The sequence below is a fragment of the Erpetoichthys calabaricus genome, chromosome 12 (assembly GCF_900747795.2).
Source record: "Erpetoichthys calabaricus chromosome 12, fErpCal1.3, whole genome shotgun sequence".
NCBI lineage: Eukaryota > Metazoa > Chordata > Cladistia > Polypteriformes > Polypteridae > Erpetoichthys > Erpetoichthys calabaricus.
The window spans coordinates 41,289,881-41,309,114 of record NC_041405.2 but is presented as its reverse complement, the minus strand read 5'-3'; the positions used below and the strand labels follow the sequence as shown (position 1 = coordinate 41,309,114).

Sequence of the window (19,234 nt, the reverse complement as noted above, 5' to 3'; positions counted from 1 at the left end):
ATGTTTTGTGATGGTCTTTATATAAAAAACTTTTATATGTTACTTATATAAAAGCCAGATTGAATATTATTTACCTTAATTTATTTACTTATCTCCCTACAGCATAAAGTCACTAGTAGACTGCAGAGCTTCCTGTGTTTGATTGACATGGGCATGCTGACAAAGTGCATGTGCAATGCCACTCCTTATTCAGGAAAAGATTCCAGCCATCCCACAGGAGAAAGACTTTCCAAGACTAAGGTCATAAAGCTTATGGAGCCGTTTCTGGACAAAGGCAGAACCATAACAACAGTTGTGTAAAGTGCGACAGGAGCTTCCACCTGTACCTAAAGTAACTTCAATACACATTTACTTTGTCAGCATGCCCATGTCAATCAAACACAAGAAGCTCTGTGTTTAATGATCAGTTTAATAATTGTAATAATCAGGATACAATTGAGGGTGTAGAGGTGATTGAACCGCTACGGTCAATGTGACCATAAAATAATGCTATTCTCAGTGTGTTGTAAGAGTGTGGATGCAAAGGCTAGAACAGTCATGTTCAACTTTACTACACTTTAAAAAATAATGTTTTTTTTAATGACATTTTATGGTTCTTTACTGGGTTGTGTGGTTCACAGAACCATTGCTTGACAAAGCACCATTTCATTCTGAGAAAGGTTCTCTCCATATGAAGTTGGTTCTTTGTGCTTCCTAATATGTAGAAATAAAACCATGGTAGGCTACTTAGCAGGATGTTAACAAATTAAGAAAACATGGAGTTAGCCTGTGTTAATTTAAGCAAGAGTCCTTTAAAAACTGTGATGTATTGATATTTTACAAGTCTGTTACCATCTATTATGTTATTTACTTTATGAAGTCTGTTATGGATCTAAATAAATGAAAGGTTCTTTCCTGAAGCTTCATGTGGATGGTTCTTTTGGGAACCATAAATGGTTTCCCTATGGCATTGCTCTGAACAACAGTTGTGGTACTTTTATTTTTAAGAGTGCAGGGTAAATTTTGAACAGATGCAGCAAAATCTAAAAAGGAATAAAGCGAGATAAGGAGCAGTGGAACAGGTTTAAAATGTTTTACATATAATACAGGACAGGTACATCCCACATTTTGGAATTTGCAGAAAATTAAAAAAAACTCTCCATAGTGGGTTAATAAGGAGTTAAAAAAGCAGCTACAAAGGAAAAATCAGCTGTATATGGTAAATAAGGCTAATAACTTGAATATGAATCATAGAGTGAATGAGATCTCATGAAGTTAACCATTATGAAGGATATTAGGGAGGCTGAAAGGCAGTTAGAGAGGAATATGGCAGATAAGGCAAAAGATGACCCAAAGAGATTCTTTGAGTATTTTATTAGTAAAAGAACAGTCAGCATACAGTAATGCAGGAACAGGAGTTTTACTGAACAATCAGCATGGTTTCAGGGAGGTCATGTTTTGCTGGAGTTCTATGAGGAGGCAACAAAAGGATATAATCATATGATATTATTTATCTTGACATTCAGAAAGCATTTGATAAAGTATTACATGAGAGGCTGGGCATCAAACTAAAAAAGTGGGGGGTTCAGAATGTAGTGAGTAGATGTGTGCAAAATTAGCTCATACACTGGAAGGAAAGGGTAGTGGTGCAGAGAACCTTATTAGAATTATGTGATGTTAAGAGTGGTGTCCCTTAAGGGTCAGTGCTAGGGCCGCTGCTATTTTATATTCTGTATATATATATATATATATATATATATATATATATATATATATATATATATATATATATATATATATATATATATATATATATATAAATGATTTGTAGAGGAATATAAATAACAAGCTGGTTAAGTTTGCAGATGATATCAAGCTAGGAGGATTGACAGATCAGATCATCTAGAAGTAGTTTAAGAGGAAATTAGACAGCATACATGCTTGGCAAGGTTTGTGGCTGATGACATTTAATGTAAGTAAAGGTAAAATATTACACATAGGAAGTAAAAATGTTTAAATACATAGTGGAAGGTCTGAAAATCGAAAGAATTTAGGATTCACAATAGACTCATAGCTGTCATCTTTCAGAGAGTATTCAGAAGTCATTTAGAAGGCTAATAGAATGTTAAGTCATATACAGTTGGGTCCATAAATATTTGGACAGAGACAACTTTTTTCTAATTTTGGTTCTGTACATTACCACAATTAATTTTAAATGAAACAACTCAGATGCAGTTGAAGTGCAGACTTTCAGCTTTAATTCAGTGGGGTGAACAAAACGATTGCATAAAAATGTGAGGCAACTAAAGCATTTTTTGAATACAATCCCTCATTTCAGGGGCTCAGAAGTAATTGGACAAATTACTCAAAGGCTATTTCATGGGCAAGTCCGTCGTTATGTCATTATCAATTAAACAGATAAAAGGCGCCTGGAGTTGATTTGAGATGTGGTGCTTGCATGTGGAAGATTTTTCTGTGCACAGACAACATGCGGTCAAAGGAGCTATCCATTCAGGTGAAAGAAGCCATCCGTAAGCTGCGAAAACAGACAAAACCCATCCGAGAAATTGCTACAATATTAAGAGTGGCAAAATCTACAGTTTGGTACATCCTGAGAAAGAAAGCAAGCACTGGTGAACTCAGAAACGCAAAAAGACATGGACGTCCATGGAAGACAACAGTGGTGGATGATCGCAGAATCATTTCCATGGTGAAGAGAAACCCCTTCACAACAACCAACAAAGTGAACAACACTCTCCAGGGGGTAGGCATATCAATATCCAAGTCTACCATAAAGAGAAGACTGCATGAAAGTAAATACAGAGGGTGCACTGCAAGGTGCAAGCCACTCATAAGCCTCAAGAATAGAAAGGCTAGATTGGACTTTGCTAAAGAACATCTAAAAAAGCTAGCGCAGTTCTGGAAGAACATTCTTTGGACAGATGAAACCAAGATCAACCTCTACCAGAATGATGGCAAGAAAAAAGTATGGAGAAGGCGTGGAACAGCTCATTATCCAAAGCATACCATATCATCTGTAAAACACGGTGGAGGCAGTGGGATGGCTTGGGCGTGCATGGCTGCCAGTGGCACTGGGACACTAGTGTTTATTGATGATGTGACACAGGACAGAAGCAGCCGAATGAATTCTGAGGTGTTCAGAGACGTACTGTCTGCTCAAATCCAGCTAAATGCAGTCAAATTGATTGGGTGGCGTTTCATGATACAGATGGACAATGACCCAAAATATACAGCCAAAGCAACACAGGAGTTTATTAAAGCAAAGAAGTGAAAAATTCTCGAATGGCCAAGTTAGTCACCTGATCTTAACCCAATTGAGCATGCATTTCACTTGTTGAAGACCAAACTTCAGACAGAAAGGCCCACAAACAAACAGCAACTGAAAGCAGTGCAGTAAAGGCCTGGCAGGGCATTAAAAAGGAGGAAACCAAGCATCTGGTGATGTCCATGAGTTCAAGACTTCAGGCTGTCATTGCCAGCAAAGTGTTTTCAACCAAGTATTAGAAATGAACATTGTGGCAGGTGGCCGGGTGCGGCCCTCAATCAGCCACCTATTTAAGGAGCCGCCGCCCTGCAATCAAGGCTGGAGTCGGGTGAGGAGGTAGACGAGGTCTGAGGAGGCGGCAGGAGGAGCCCTGTGTGTGTTGTGGAAAGGAAGAAGAAAGTGGCTGGTGAAAGCCTGGACTTTGGGGGACTGTGGGGATTTGGTGAGGTGCACGTAAGGACTTGTATGTATAGTGAATTGTGTAAATAAACGTGTGGTGATGGACTGCAACGTGTCTGCCTGTCTGTGTCCGGGCTGTACCCTTCTACAGTGGCGTAGTCGGCAGGAGGCTGCACCTGGCACAAGGTGCGGACCTGCATATATTGAATTGTCTGTGGAAGGCCCGGCACAGCAGGCGAACTCACCCACGTGCCGCAGGGGTGGCGTGCACCGAACCCCACAGGGGAATACAGTGTTGCGGACCATTAGCGGTCCAGTTTCAGACTTTGTGTTTCAGGGGCAGCTTGGGAGCGCGGTGGCAGCTAGGAGAGCTGCCTGGAAGGAGATGCTGCAGCCGCAGCAGCCGCGGAGCTGCCCAGAACCTCGCCCTCGAGTGTGGAATGAGGGTGAGGAGGCCACAGACCGAAGGTCCCTCCTCGTAGCAGGCACGGGATTGGGCGGCGTGTCCTGTCCTCCCACCAACGATTGGTCAGAGGCGGGAGCAGGGAATGTCCGTCTCGTGCCGAGAAGAAACCCGAGTGGGCAGCAAGGAAGTGTCCACAGAGAGCAGTCGGTGAGTGGAACTACTCGCGAGGTAAGCCCACCGCCGTCTGCTTCTCTCTCCTTGGCGGCTATATTGCAGGAGCTGCAAGAACGACTGCGCCTTGTGCTGTCGCCGCCGGCCGAGCGATGTGCCCTCCGGGCGGAGACGCTGGACTCAGGAGGGATGGCAGTGGCGTCCGATCGAGAGCCGCAGGCAGAAGAGGATTGGCGCACTGCAGGAGCTCCTGGACGGAGAGGCACAGCGGGGAAGGTAAGGGAGACTGACCCCGTTAAGCTCCGGACGCCAGCGAGGCTGGGTCTGCCCTCTTACAATGGGCAGATCCGAACCGCTGTGGCGTCACAAAGTAAACGGAGGAAGCGGCTTGGGGAAGCCAGTTCCTCCGATAAGCGAGGACATGCTGCTGGGTGCGCGTGTCCCGCAAAGGGCCGTCCTCTGCGGAGGCAGAGGAGAATCCCGCAGCTGGAGAGGTCGAAACGGAGAGTAATCCCACTGGTGATTCCGTGGCGGGGAGCACGGACTGCTCGGGCTGGGAAGCCGAGAAAGGGAGCATCGGGGCGCCGATCGGGGCCGAGAGCGTTGGCCCAGCTGAGGACGAGCCGAGGGCCTGCGTCAGGGCAACGCCTCCGCCCTTGTTTTTCTTTTGAGTTTACAGGATCGGGCCCTAGGCTACAGTGTGTTGGCTTGCCGCCGAGGGGTTCCCGTCCTCCCGGAATGGTTCGCTGGTCCCAGGAGGTCTCAGCTAGCGGGGGAGTCATGTGGCAGGTGGCCGGGTGCGGCCCTCAATCAGCCACCTATTTAAGGAGCCGCCGCCCTGCAATCAAGGCTGGAGTCGGGTGAGGAGGTAGACGAGGTCTGAGGAGGCGGCAGGAGGAGCCCTGTGTGTGTTGTGGAAAGGAAGAAGAAAGTGGCTGGTGAAAGCCTGGACTTTGGGGGACTGTGGGGATTTGGTGAGGTGCACGTAAGGACTTGTATGTATAGTGAATTGTGTAAATAAACGTGTGGTGATGGACTGCAACGTGTCTGCCTGTCTGTGTCCGGGCTGTACCCTTCTACAACATTTTATTTCCAGTTATTTAATTTGTCCAATTACTTTTGAGCCCCTGAAATGAAGGGATTGTGTTAAAAAAATGCTTTAGTTGCCTCACATTTTTATGCAATCGTTTTGTTCTCCCCACTGAATTAAAGCTGAAAGTCTGCACTTCAACTGCATCTGAGTTGTTTCGTTTAAAATTCATTGTGGTAATGTACAGAACCAAAATTAGAAAAAAGTTGTCTCTGTCCAAATATTTATGGACCTAACTGTAGCACAATGTCTGGAGTACAACTCAAAGGAGGTTATACTCAAGTTTTATAACACACTGGTTATATCTCATTTCCAGTACTTTGTGCAATTTTGGTCTCTAGTCTACAAAAAAGAAATAGCAACGCTAGAGAAAGTCCAGAGATGAGTGACAAACACATAATCCACACCAGAAGTTCTAAAAGGAAAGAAAAAACTCCTGACTTGGCCAGAAATATTAAAAGAAGTCAAACTCACAATGAAGCATTACAAAGACAGATTGCCAGTCCCAGTAGCGTTTCTTCACACACTTTTGCTGAATAATTGTTGGCTCAAAGTACTACATACTAGTGTGTCAGAGAGAGGATGAGGGGCATTGCTCATATTGGCACTCAGTTTTATGTCCATTCTCTCCTTTGCTACTACTTCCACCAGGTCAAGACTATATCCCATAACTAAGTCTGCCTTTAATTTAGCTTGCTGATTCAATGAGCTTCTCAGAAATGATGTTATAGGCCCTGCATGCTACAGCATAAAAAAGTCACACTGGCCATCACATGTAAAGGGTACATGTAAAGGGTATCACTTGTGACATTAAAGAAGCATAGTATCCTAAGAAAAATTAGTCTACTCTGTGTTCCTCTGTTGTACAAGGCCAGTCCAGCCTGATATTGACATGGACCCCCAACTATTTGTAACAGTGCACTACCTCCACATTCACTCTATCAATAGTGACTAGATGTAGGGGATCGTTGGTGTGGAGACGTCAATAACTAATTCCTTGGTTTTTAAGATGTTTCTGCTTCAAGAACCAAAGTTCTCCACCTGACTCCTATACTCTGTCTCATTCCCCTATATCAATAAATCAGATTAGTGCAGAATCATCTGTTCATTTCAGCAAGTGACATGACTTGGTGGTACATTTATAGTATGGGGTGTAAAGAGTTTAGAGAACACCTTGCGGTGCTCCTGTGTTGCTTGCATCCACATTCAGAGACACAGTCCTTCAGCCTCACAAACTGTAGTCTGCCCGACAGATACAATAAGTAGTCCATTATCATGGACATCATAGCCACATCCACCTGCATATCCCTAAGCTTACCCCTTAACAAAAAAACATAATCTTCACAGTGTTGCCAGTTTTGTCCAAATAGGTACTGTATATAAATAAGTCTTGTGGAGAAGATAGATAACTTCCCCTCCAATTTTTGTACAACAGGAAAAGTGCAGTGGGTCTAAATAAGGCATTTTACAAATTTTCATGATACTGGATGTGGTATTCTGCTGATTCTATCCTAGGATCAAAGTGATGTTTATATTCCAAAACAACAAACTATGTTCAAAGCAACCAACAGCATAGTCAGCACAACTCTGAGAATATTGGTGTTTTTTCTAAGCTTTTCAGAATACAGCTGAAATTACGCAGACATTTTTATTCATATTGCACAGAAGACATTCACTGTGCATGCTTATCTGTGTGTTTTCCTTAAACAAAATAGAAGAAGTTGAGTTGCCTCGAAAGCTTGCATATTGTAATCTTTTTAGTTAGCCAATAAAAGGTGTCATTTTGGTTGACTTTTCTCTACATTCATAATGGTACAACACCCTAGTTTGCAAATAGGTATATGCTCGCTGTGCTTAGAATAATGGCATCTGTGTTTTTTCTTTAATGTAGTGTAACAGTGAAATTCTGTTATACCCAACTGCCATTTTGCATTCCAGAGATGGATACTACTATTAGGTACTATATATTGTATATCTTTGGTGCCAAAACATCTATGTCTATAGTCTACTGAAACAACACTACAACTTGGCTATATGTCTGGAAACTGCCTGATGCTCAATTTAGGCCTAAATAGAAACAATAAAAAACACAAATAACAAGGTGAGAAACGAAGATGTGCTTGTTCCTTTACTGATTCTGTATTGACTCTCAAGAGATAGTAAATAAAAAATGATGATGATCAGGAGATGCGAAAGTCAAAGAATAGGCAATGGTCAAAATCAGGAGACAAAAATACCTTCTCACCAAAACCAAAACATAATCGAAAACCTGATCTCAAATTATAAACACGCACATATTAATTTACCTCAAAAATGTAAAAGAAAGTTTTATAGTACAGGGATTTAAAGGTTTAAATGTCCAAATAAACTCCTAACTCTAACCATAGTAATGCTTGGGGCAGCCTTTATATCGTCACCTAATTTACATCACAAACGAGCGTCATCAGGGATTACCGTGGCAAAAGTTGACATATTTGGCTTAAAACATCGATGCTCACAGAAAAATAAAATTGCATTGCAAATAAAATGCAAATGGAATTATAAACTTTGTGAGCATTTGATATACACAAAAATTAACATTAGATTCTGAATCTCTAAGTCTCTAAACCCCACAAGCAATATACAACTGTGATGATGCATGTTTAGGGTCTGTGGCAGCATACAGGTTTTTAAATTAAAATGGTGCGCTCAGGCTAAGGTTCAATGGGTATATGTAATTGTGGAGTTTGGTGGCTGTTGGGTGTGCAGTGTGAAGGCGAGCTAGTTGCTTACTTTGTTCTGCTGTTCCACATTGGCACTCTGCAGGTCACAGGTAGATCCAGATGACGATGGGTGAAAAGTCAGGATTGAGGCAGGGCCAGTGTGGCAGAAAGGAGGCATGGTATTAGAGTTGTGTTTGTGTAGTTGTGAGTTGTGGTTGTGTAGAGCAGTGATGCCCCAAGAGTAGGGTCACTCTATGTTGAGCACTGAAGAGGAGCAGACATGACCAGGCACTTTTAGAGTCCCACAGATGCTGAGGAATAGAGGCGGGAAAGGCAGCAAGGCTTATTAGCTGCCCAAAGATGCTGATGGATGGTGGTGGGGCATGAGTCAATAAATGGGTTGACTGTGCATGGCAGGAGGATGTCCTCTACTGCTCACATTATGAAAGAAATGGGTGAAAGCCCTTATCACTGGAAGAGTCAAAATCGCCAGAGAGTCAAAGAGGTCAAACCTGTTGGGGATCAGAACCGGTATGGTGCTGAGGCATCACCCACTACACAGCAGCACTTGGGTTCCAATTTGAGGCAGTCCATCCGAGTAGGCACGTGGAACATCTTGTCTCTATGGCATGATGATCACCTTCCTCTTCTGTCAGAAGAGCTTCATAAACTCCGCAGTTCAGTGGCAGCGCTCTCTGAGGTATGTGGACCTGGGAGTGGCCAGATCTCAGTAGATGGGTATACATTTTATTGGTCTGGTTGCTCTGATGGATGTCATACTCAGGTAGTAGCTGATGCTTTGACGGATCAGCTCCTTCTGATGGTGTCTGATGTCACTCCTTTCAATGAGCATATTATGAGACTCAGATTAAGGTACTCTCTGGGTTCCTTGTCTGTTGTCTCAGTGTATGTTCTGACCGCGGAGAGTAATGTCTTGGTGAGGCAGACATTGTATTTGCTATTGCGCTCGGTGGTTGATGGGAGCCAATGAAGTAACACTCCTCTGGACATGGGGGACTTCAATGCAACCACTAGCACTGACAGGAATGGCTAAGAAGATAGTGTCAGTCCCCATGGGTCTAGCGACCGTGGCGAAAGTGGCTTCATGTTTAAGGTTTCTTTATTTAGCCATATTTACACAAGAAAACATGCAATTTGCCTTCTCAGTTGCATCTAATAACAGACAGAATGAAATAAAACCGACAAATAGAGACAAGAAAGGTTAAGGTAAGGCAGTTAGATAATACATATTTACACCAAAAAAAAAGAAAAAAAAAAGGTTACAGGATATATACCTTAATCATTATCTCCGGCACTAGGAAGAAAGGAGTTTCTGGAGCGATTTGTGTGGGTTTTCAAAGCGACTATCCTTCCTGATTTACTGAACTTTAGTTCTACATGTAATGAATGTCTGTCATTCAGTTTGAGATGATTTCCAGATTCTTTAGCATTGTCCTCTGACACGCTTACCAGATCATCTACATCAGCCCCAATAACTTTAGCTGCATACTTCGTAATCTGCTGGAGCTTTTTGCAGGTCCTTGTCTACTTTAAATAGTTTTGAGTTTATGGAGGAGAAATAAGCGCTGTTTGCATTTAGAGAATACTTTTTTTTTTGTATTAGTATTCTGGTTAAGATTGTTATCTAGGTTAGTTCCTAAGTATTTATATCCAGTCACTATTTCTACCTCCTCCCCCAGAACTACAATGGGTGAACATACAGATTTCTGTCTCTTAAAATCAAATATCATTTCTTTGGTCTTTTTTACATTCAGAGTGAGTTAGTTTTTATTGCACCAGTTACAGTCCACTTGATTTAGATATGCGTCCTATGAGTATGGTGTCATCCGCATACTTGATAATGGAGCAGTGGTCATTGTTCTGTCTCAGGTCACTTGTGTACAGAGTAAACAGTAATGGCGACAAGACACACCCCTGCGGAATTTCTGTGTTTGAATGAATGACTATTGAAAAAGTGTCCTGTACTTTAACTGTCTGTGAACGATTTAAAAGAAAGTCCTGAATCCACAGAGTAATAAATGGGTTTACATTTATAGTGTTCAATTTCCCAATCAGAATATGAGGCTGTATGGTATTGAACGCTGAAGAAAAATCCAAACATAGTGCTCTGACATATGAACCAGGCTGATCAAGAAAGATCAGGTGTAGATGTGATGTAAGATAACAAACAGAGCATCTTCTACACTTCTGTTTGCACAGTAAGCAAATTGATTGTTGTCTTGAAAACACTTTGTCTCTGTCATTAAAATGTTTTTCACCAAATGTTCAAAGCATTTCACTGGAATAGATGTAAGTGCCACTGATCTGTAGTCATTTAAACAGCTTGGCCTAGAAACCTTAGATACAGAGGTAATGATTGATTGTTTCCACAGATTAGGTACAATACCACAGGTCAGAGACCAGATAAAAAGCAAATGAAAAACTGGAGAGAGCTGCTTAAAGCAAGACTTTAAGAGCCGACCTGATATGCCGTCTGGTCCCACTGCACTGTTTGTTTTAACTTGCCACAAGCCTTTCTCCACTTCAGTTAAACTGAACCCCATCACAGCAGAATTCCCGGTGTTTTTATAAAGCATCTCCTTTATTTCTGTATTTTGGGTGCTGAAATCTCTTGTTTCAAATCTGGCAAAAAAGTTATTCAGTTCATCTGCTAAAAGCTTGTGGTCATTGTCAGTTGGAAAGTTCACACTCTTTTTAGAGCCCAGTCCTGTAACTGTTTTTAGTCTCTTCCAGACCTGCTTTGGATTGTTATCATTAAACCACCTCTTGATTTTTTCCCCATACATCTTTTTATTTTGTTTAATTAACCTGTTAATCCTTTGCTGTAAAATTCGCTTATCTTCTATCTTATTTTCTTGATGTGCATGTTGCTTTTCCAATAGTAATGCTTTAACCTCTTTAGTGATCCATGGCTTACTGTTTGGGTACAACTTGACAGTTTTTCCCTTAATGATCACAGACTCACAGAATTTCATATATTCACTGACAGTGTAAGTGGCCTCATTCAGTGACTGTGAGGATATCAGCACATCCCAATTTGTACAGGAGAAGCATTCCTGCAGTTTCTCTACACTGTCCTTGCACTGGTTTTGCGTTATACGTATGGCTGGCTTTTCTTGTTTCAGTTTCTGTTTGTACTTCGGGAGTAGATGAATAACGACGTGGTCAGACGCACCCAGGGCTGCTCTGTGATGCGATATGTAGGCACCAGGGATGTTTCCATAGCATTTGTCCAGTGTTTTGTCCCCTCTAGTGTTTATATTCACATACTGATGGTAATTTGGTAATACTGACTCCAGATTGCATAAATTAAAATCAAAATCACCCATCACATCCTCGTGGGCAGATGCTGGAGGCTCCTACAGAACTGTAGGATCTACAGAAGTCTCCAGTTTGTGAATTCTGACCACTAACTTGATGTTGCTACTCTGAAGATCCAGCTTAGGTCCAGTAAACTACCACCTACTAGAACAATAGACCTCACCAGGCTCCAAGATCAGACTATTTCTAATGAGTTTGTACACAGTTTGTGTGAGGAACTTGCAGGCTTAGGCGTGACAGCCAATCCTAATGTGATGTAGGAGACCTTCTGTGACAAGACCTTAAAGGTTACTGAGGGTTGGGTTGGTGTTTCCGGTGTCCCCAGAAGGAGGTATTTCATCTCACAGGGCACCCTGGATATCATCAAGAGGACTCACAGCACACGGCTTGATGGCAACTCCGGTCTGTACCGGGAACTGAGAAGAATGGCTGCAAGGACTCTGAGGGCAGATAATGAGGTGTTTGTTAGAGGAATCTGTGTGCAAGTGACACACCATCTATGGTCTAGTGACCAATGTCCTGCTTACAGAGGAACTGAAGCATTACGCACATCCAGATTTGCTTCTTGGAGAATCGCACTTAGGGAGGGAGATGGAACAAATGATACTGCAGTTGTAATCCGCTGGGCCAGCTACTTTCAGCACTGTTTAAAGCTGATCCTCCTGCTAGTTTGCTGGATATCTCTATGTCCACGGTTCTTGAGGGTAATCCTCCAATTAGCTGTGAACCACCCAATATCACTGAGATTGCACAGGTGGTGAACCAGCTGAGTGTAGGGAAGGCTGCATGGATCTGCGGTATATGTGAACTTCTCCAGGCTGTTGGTAAGGCTGTCCTCCTGGCATTGCAAGCAATCTTTGCTTCCATTTGGAAGACAGGAGTCATCTTAACTAACTAGAAAAAGGGACTTATTGTCCTTGTCTGGAAAGGGAAAGGTGATTGCCTGGACCGCTGCAAGTACAGGGGGATAACACTGCTCTCTGTGCCTGTTAAGGTCCTTGCTAGGATCATCCTCAATAGGTTCCATAATCACTTGCTCACCTACCTGCAACTGCAGCAGTCTGGTTTTATGCATAAGATGTCTACCATCAACCGCGTCCTGGCACTGAGGGTTCTCATCGGGCGCAAACACAAATATAGGCAGTGTTTCTTTGCAGTATTTGTCGATTTTTGTAAAGCATTCAACTCAGTTGATCAAGCCGCCCTGTGACATCGCGGGATACCCCTGAAGTTGCTGGATATCATGGCCGGCCTTTACACTGGTACTATGCAGAGTGAACTTCTACATTTTCCCCAGTTGATTCTGGGGTTCATCATGGGTGTACTCTTGCTCCTACTCTGTTCAATGCTTGTTTGGACTGGGTGTTGGGCAGATGTTGTGGGGTCCAGCAGCTGTGGAGCATCTCTTGGTGAAGAGAGATTCACTGATCCTGACTTTGCAGACAATGCTGTGATCTTTGCAGAGTCAGTGGAGGCTCTGATTGAGGCCTTTGAGAGAGAGAGAGTGAGGAGTCTTGAGTGTCTGGGCTTGAGAGTATCCTGAATAAAAACCAACATCCAGGCCTTTAATGACCTCTCGGGCACAGCCATCAGCAGTGTGTCTGTCTCTGGGGTCATGAGGTCATTGGAAAGGGGTGTGCGGTACTCATGATATCTCTGAAAAAGGACAAAGTTCCAAGTCTTTAGCGTCCTGGTGCTCCCTGATTTGCTATATGGCTGTGAGACATGGACACTATCCATTGACCTGAGACAAAGACTAGACTCCTACTGTACTGTTTCTCTGTGGAGAACCCTTGGGTATCGCTGGTTTGACTTTGTGTTGAACAAGCGGTTGCTCATGGAGTACTGAATGAGGCACATTACCTGCACTGTGAGGGAACGTCAATTACAGCACTATGATCATGTGGTGCAAATCTCCAAGGGTGATCCGGCTAGCAGGATCACCATTGCTCAGGACCTGAGCAGCTGGACCAGGCCAAGAGGATACACAAGTAACACCTGGCTGAAGCAGACAGATGGTCATTTCCGGAGGGTGAGAATGGATCGCATGTCTTCCTGGGGTGTTGCCAACCAGGACCCCGAGCTGTTTTGTCGTGTGGTGGGTGCGGCAACACACTGTACCACTGCATGTCATCTAACCTGACCTGACCTGATTAGTTATTTAAAGACAAAACTGCACTGCACTTTATTTAGTTAAATACTTTGTTAAATAAAAACACAAAGTACTTGTTAGCACCACCTCTGCTGCTGTTTGTCCTCATTGCCAAGTCCATCCTCATTTATGTCTAACGATGTTCTGAGTTGAAGGGAGTGATAACAGCTGCAGGCAACCTTAAAATATTATAAATGAAATATTATGTAATAATGGTACTCGTGCTGCACACCATATTTTGTAATACAATGCAGATAATAACATAAACAAAATAAAAAGTATTATAGTTACATTTGGTATACTGTATGTGTAAAAGAAAGTCAAGCATGTTGTAACTTTCCTGATTCATAAATTCAAAGTAAATATGATTTATCTAGATGGTATAGTATGATATACACTGCAGTTTGCTGAAATTATGTTGTTACTGCATTACCTACCAGGTAATCCAGGTAAACCTGATGCCCCAGACGGTCCTTCTTTTCCTGGAATACCAGGTACACTAGGACCAGGAAGTCCAGGTAGACCAACATTGCCCAGGTACCCATTCTGACCATGTTCTCCTTTGGCACCTAGTAAGCCAGGATGACCTTCAAATCCTACATTTTAAATGAGAAAAGATACATTTTTTGTATATTACATAATTTACAAAAAATTTACCCTTTATCTTGCCCTATATCTTTCAGCGTTCCTTTCACTGCCACAATACCCTAACAGCCTGAATTTGTGCTGTGAATGATATTTGAATATGCTGTAATGCCACGGTTTTCAAACTGTGGTACCCATACCACTGGTGGTACTTCATGTCATGCCAAGTGGTACTCGTGTGGTCCTTTATTTTCCACGAATTGATGTTGCTAGAATACCAATATGTTGCATATAATCATATATAGTATAAGTATACTACTGTAAATGCGTGGAAGACTCCAAGCCGGCTTTTATTAGAGCGGGCACCCATTTCCCGAAAACTTGTTGCCTACTCACATCTTTGGTTCGAAATTGGAATAGCACAGAAATAGACAACAAGTTTCGTCACTTTAAATATCACTTTAATGTCATAATTATAGTCATTATAGTGACTTTTTCTTCAAAACAACATGGGCGTAAATTAACGATTCATTGTCAGTGGTACTTCAGTTTACTGGTCCTCGCGTAATGGTACTTGTTCAAAAAAGTTTGAAAACCATGGCTGCAATGCAGACAGTCATACAATTATTATGCTTTAAAGATATAAGAATATCTTGATCTAAACAAGCCCATTAGCCTACATGCAGTACCTGGATAAGCTCTAATAACTATGTTTTTTTGAGTAAGGAAATGCTTTCTTACAGTTTTTCACTTAAGCAGTTTCCATCTTGCTCCTGCATACATGTTGAAAAATCATTTTTAAAGTGGCAGTTTCATCACCCTTCTTATTTCCTCATAATTTAACAGCTTTATCATAGTACTTCTTATCTCACTTCAGTTCACCGGAAAGGATTCAACTCTTTCTTGTTTTTCTTATAATTTATACCCAGTATTCTACGAGCTCTTCTCTTAAGTTTCACTTTGTGAAACCAAAACAGTCCACAATATTTTAGATGAATCTTCAAAAGCATGTTGTACTATTTATCAATAACCTTACTTGCTCAGTACATAGTGTGCTATGTAACCCAATATCCTGAAAGCCTTGTTAAGAACTGTTTAATTGTGTACAGTAAAATCCCAGTATTATTCCTAATACCTTCTCATAGATTAACATGTTTATCCAATACATGGTTGTATGGGACACAGCTTATCTTGTCAGAACGTGGTGCAAAGCAAGAAACAGCCCTGTTGTTGAAAGTGTGTCCTTGCTCTTTGGTTCTAGAAATAATTTTCATTAAAATAATGCAGTATGGTTAGTGGTGCTAGTTGAAAAGCAGCACAGGGCAGAACAAGGCAGAGGTTAAATTGAGCACAACTTACACTAACAATAACAATGAAATAAAACCTCTGCAATCAGACAACAGTATACCACCTGGAAGGTTGACAGGAGGACTGATGACTTCCTTGCTGATAATAGAGGAAAATTCCTTTGAAAATGTTAATACTGCTTCACTTTCTAAAAGAAAGAGGCTGTAAATAGCTGGAATGAGCCAACTACAACTTTTTAGAACATTAGAACAATCTAGAACAGGCCCTTCACCCAAACAAATCTCGCCAGTCCTCTCTATTTAATTCTTCTAAAAAATATCAAGTTTAGTTTTGAAAGTCACTAATGTCTTACTGTATACCACACTACTTGGTAGCTATTCCAAGGTAAACGGACAGAAAATGCAAGCTCATATGTCCTATAAAATGACTTACAGTAAAAGTTTACAGATTAAGGCATTGTTTTGGGTGAGAAACCTGGGGCCACCAAATAGCATTCCAATCTAATAGAGGACCATCAATGAAAACATGAGCAACTATTAAAATTGGCTTTAAAGGCTCTTGCTACTGATGCGATGAGCCTAGTTTTAGCTGTGAAAAAAGACGTACTAGTAAGTGATAGACAGTCCAGAACTTGGGCAGAGTAAATCAGAGGATAAGAATGGAGAGTATATGGTTGTTACTTGACTTGGGAGGTTGCTAATTGGGGGAATACATTACCTAGCATACTAGAGTAAAACTTTAGCTTCTTACTTTGATACTTCTTTTCTGTTTCTATTATTACTCTGTCCTTTGCCCATCCCATCCTTGTTATTTTCAGAATCTGTTATGTTATTCTTAGTGTGGATAGGGATCAGGGATATAACCATGATAGACTTTGTTATATATTTGAATGATTCATTTTTTAATTCATTCAATTACTACCATTTATTCAAGAATTACTGTATATGCTATATTGAAAAGACAACATATGCATATTAAAATGATAACAGATTTTCTAATTTTACCTATCTGTTTCAAAAGTATTACAAAACCAACATACTTACCTGTTTCTCCAGGAAGTCCCATGCTTCCCTGAAATCCCTTTTCTCCAGGCAGTCCAGGAGGTCCTTTCTCTCCAGTATAACCAGGCTGTACACCAAGCACATTACCTGGTGCTCCCTTACTTCCCTGTAGTCCTTGAACACCATTGTTCCCAGGAGTTCCATCCCTTCCATCCAAACCAGGTAGTCCTGGAGCTCCTTGATCACCCTGTGGTCCTAAAACACATGTAAAAATAAACTACATCTTATTTACAAACCACAGATAAATATAAATATTCAGCTGTTCTTTTTTCTTCATCTAATTAATCACTCATTTTATGTTAGTATTGGACTATAGAAAGAATTACATGGGTAGAATTCAATTTTCTTGAGTAGCCAGCTTATTAGAAGGTGCACACAACAATCAGCCACGGAAAAATGTCCCACACAATTTTATGCATTAGAATGATTTTTGTCAGCTTTAGGTCAGCATGCAGGGAAAACATGCAAAATTTATAAAGAAGCCTATGTTATAATGCCACTCTTATGTACTTTACTTTAAACCAAAGAAACCACACAGTCTGAAGTTATGTACTGGAAGAACTTTTACTTATAAATTAATTGCTGCAGAATTAATTAACTGAAGCTACAGTACTAACAATGTAGGTGTATATTTTCACAAATCTTTGTATATTTTAGGCTTTAAACATAATTTTATCTTCATGCTTTGCCTATTTGCTCAGAAAAGTGAAACTGAGGGGAAATCATTGCATTACTTTCTTAAATCATTCAATGTGCAACTTAGTCAAATGTATTCTGTACATTCGAATCAGCCTCTTTGTACCTGAATTTTGGCTACTACTCAAATTCAAACGACTTCAACATTTGAGGTTTTGTAGAACAAACTATTTAATTCTCCCTTCCCACATAATTTTCTTTTTATACCTTGAATCTTTGGAAGACCAGCTGCTTGAGATACTTAATAATAATAATAATAATAATAATAATAATAATTCATTACATTTATATAGCGCTTTTCTCAGTACTCAAAGCGCTACTTATGTCAACTTTGGTGCAAATGCATTGTTATGTTCTGTAAAACATTTAAAGCTGTATATGTAATAATAGAGATCTTGAAATAAGCCGATAACGTAATTGGAAGCCAGTAGAGTACAGCAGTTACAGTACATTGTTTTCAGCTGTTCCCAGCAGTACACAGAGTTTTTTGTCTGTTATTCCATATATACGTATTCAGGTGGGCCATTTTAAATATTTTTAACATTTATCAATGTGAGGATTCTACCAAACTGATGAGTGTAAATGACAAGAGTTATTATTTAAAAAAATAAACCAGGAGTTGAGTTCAGACCAGAAGATGCAGCAATTAGGAGGATACTTCATCTTTAACATGGGAGTTCAGATTATCTTCAATGTACCTGGGAAGGATCTTACTTTAACTTCTGGATTTACACAATTTGGAATTCTTACTTTCCAACACTTGCAGTCACACGGTAACCAAGTGACTAAACTTCTCGGGCCATCATCTCCCTGTAACCCAATCACCCACACATGTGTGTCTCCCTTTAATTAATTTATTTTTTTAAACTGAGTTTTCAAATGAATCATTCCAGGTATTGTGGTGTATTGCACAGCAGCTTGTGAGGCAGATACACAATATGATTACAGGTTGGAATACTGTTTTTTTTCTCCTTTCCTTCATATTTGTATTGACCTTTGGGTGGACAGGATCAGTGTTTTTGGCTGTGCTTTGGTCAGCTGACATCTTGTCTGATGAACAGCACATATTTTTAATGCTTGTCTTACTGGCATGTATGGCAAAACAGGCATATCTATCTATCTATCTATCTATCTATCTATCTATCTATCTATCTATCTATCTATCTATCTATCTATCTATCTATCTATCTATCTATCTATCTATCTATCTATCTATCTATTCTGTAAAGTTATCATCTGCTAATGACAGGGGATTAAGACGCCAGCTATAAAATGTATGTGTAGGGCAGAGTGATTAAAGCTCCAAGATTAGTGGTACATGACTGGAGATAACAATAGCCTCATACTTAAAAGACTGGATAGTGGGCAATAAATTAGTATCAATAAAGAAATAATCCATTCTTGAGTAACTATGATGTACTGGTGAGAAGACGGAATATACTCTTGAGTTTGGATTTAAGAATCTCCATGGGTCTGATAAGTTATGATCCATTATTAACTATGTGATTGTTTATGTGGCAGTAGAAGTTATTGCCATTGTACTGTAGTTGAAGATCTATCCATATCTGGATTCAAAACATAATTAAAGTCTCAAGCCATTATAATTTTATTAGTGTTCATATTGGGAATAGATGCAAATACGTTTTGGATGAAATCTCTATCATCCACATTAGGTGTAAAGACATTTATCAAAGTTTCTAAATAAATTAAATAAATTACCCATCACCATGACATATCACCTTTCAGGATCAGATACTGCACTACAAGTGACAGTCATCAAACCATTACTTAAAAAGTCAGACCTAGACCCACACATACTTAACACTAGAATTTCTGAAGCCTACGAAAAAACTTGTATTCTCAGGCCACCTTAAATTCATTTGCACCTCTCCATTAGTGTCTCTTTATCTGGGTGTGAAGTGCCTAGAATTGTATAGGGTAAATATTTGGAACACATGCATGTGTGTTCCATGTCTACAATAATCTATGTAAATGTAGGATGACAGGAAATGTGAGAAATGAGAAATGAGAGAATAAAACTGAATTAAAAAAAAACA

At 40.6% G+C, this 19,234-nt stretch overlaps 2 protein-coding genes across 2 annotated transcripts in view; one reads left to right on the top strand and one right to left on the bottom strand.

Annotated features, from left to right (window-relative positions):
• The window catches only part of col4a6 (collagen, type IV, alpha 6), a 542,265-nt gene that overhangs the window by 202,125 nt on the left and 320,906 nt on the right, over nucleotides 1-19,234 (bottom strand). Inside the window, exons 26-27 of the mRNA XM_028815433.2 lie at nucleotides 16,464-16,676; nucleotides 13,965-14,123 (exon numbers count right to left, since the gene is read on the bottom strand). Coding sequence (XP_028671266.1) covers nucleotides 13,965-14,123; nucleotides 16,464-16,676 — 372 coding nt within the window. The remainder of the gene's footprint in view (nucleotides 1-13,964; nucleotides 14,124-16,463; nucleotides 16,677-19,234) is intronic.
• Nucleotides 1-19,234, top strand: part of LOC127529743 (craniofacial development protein 2-like) — a 928,907-nt gene that overhangs the window by 666,786 nt on the left and 242,887 nt on the right. The window lies entirely within an intron of this gene.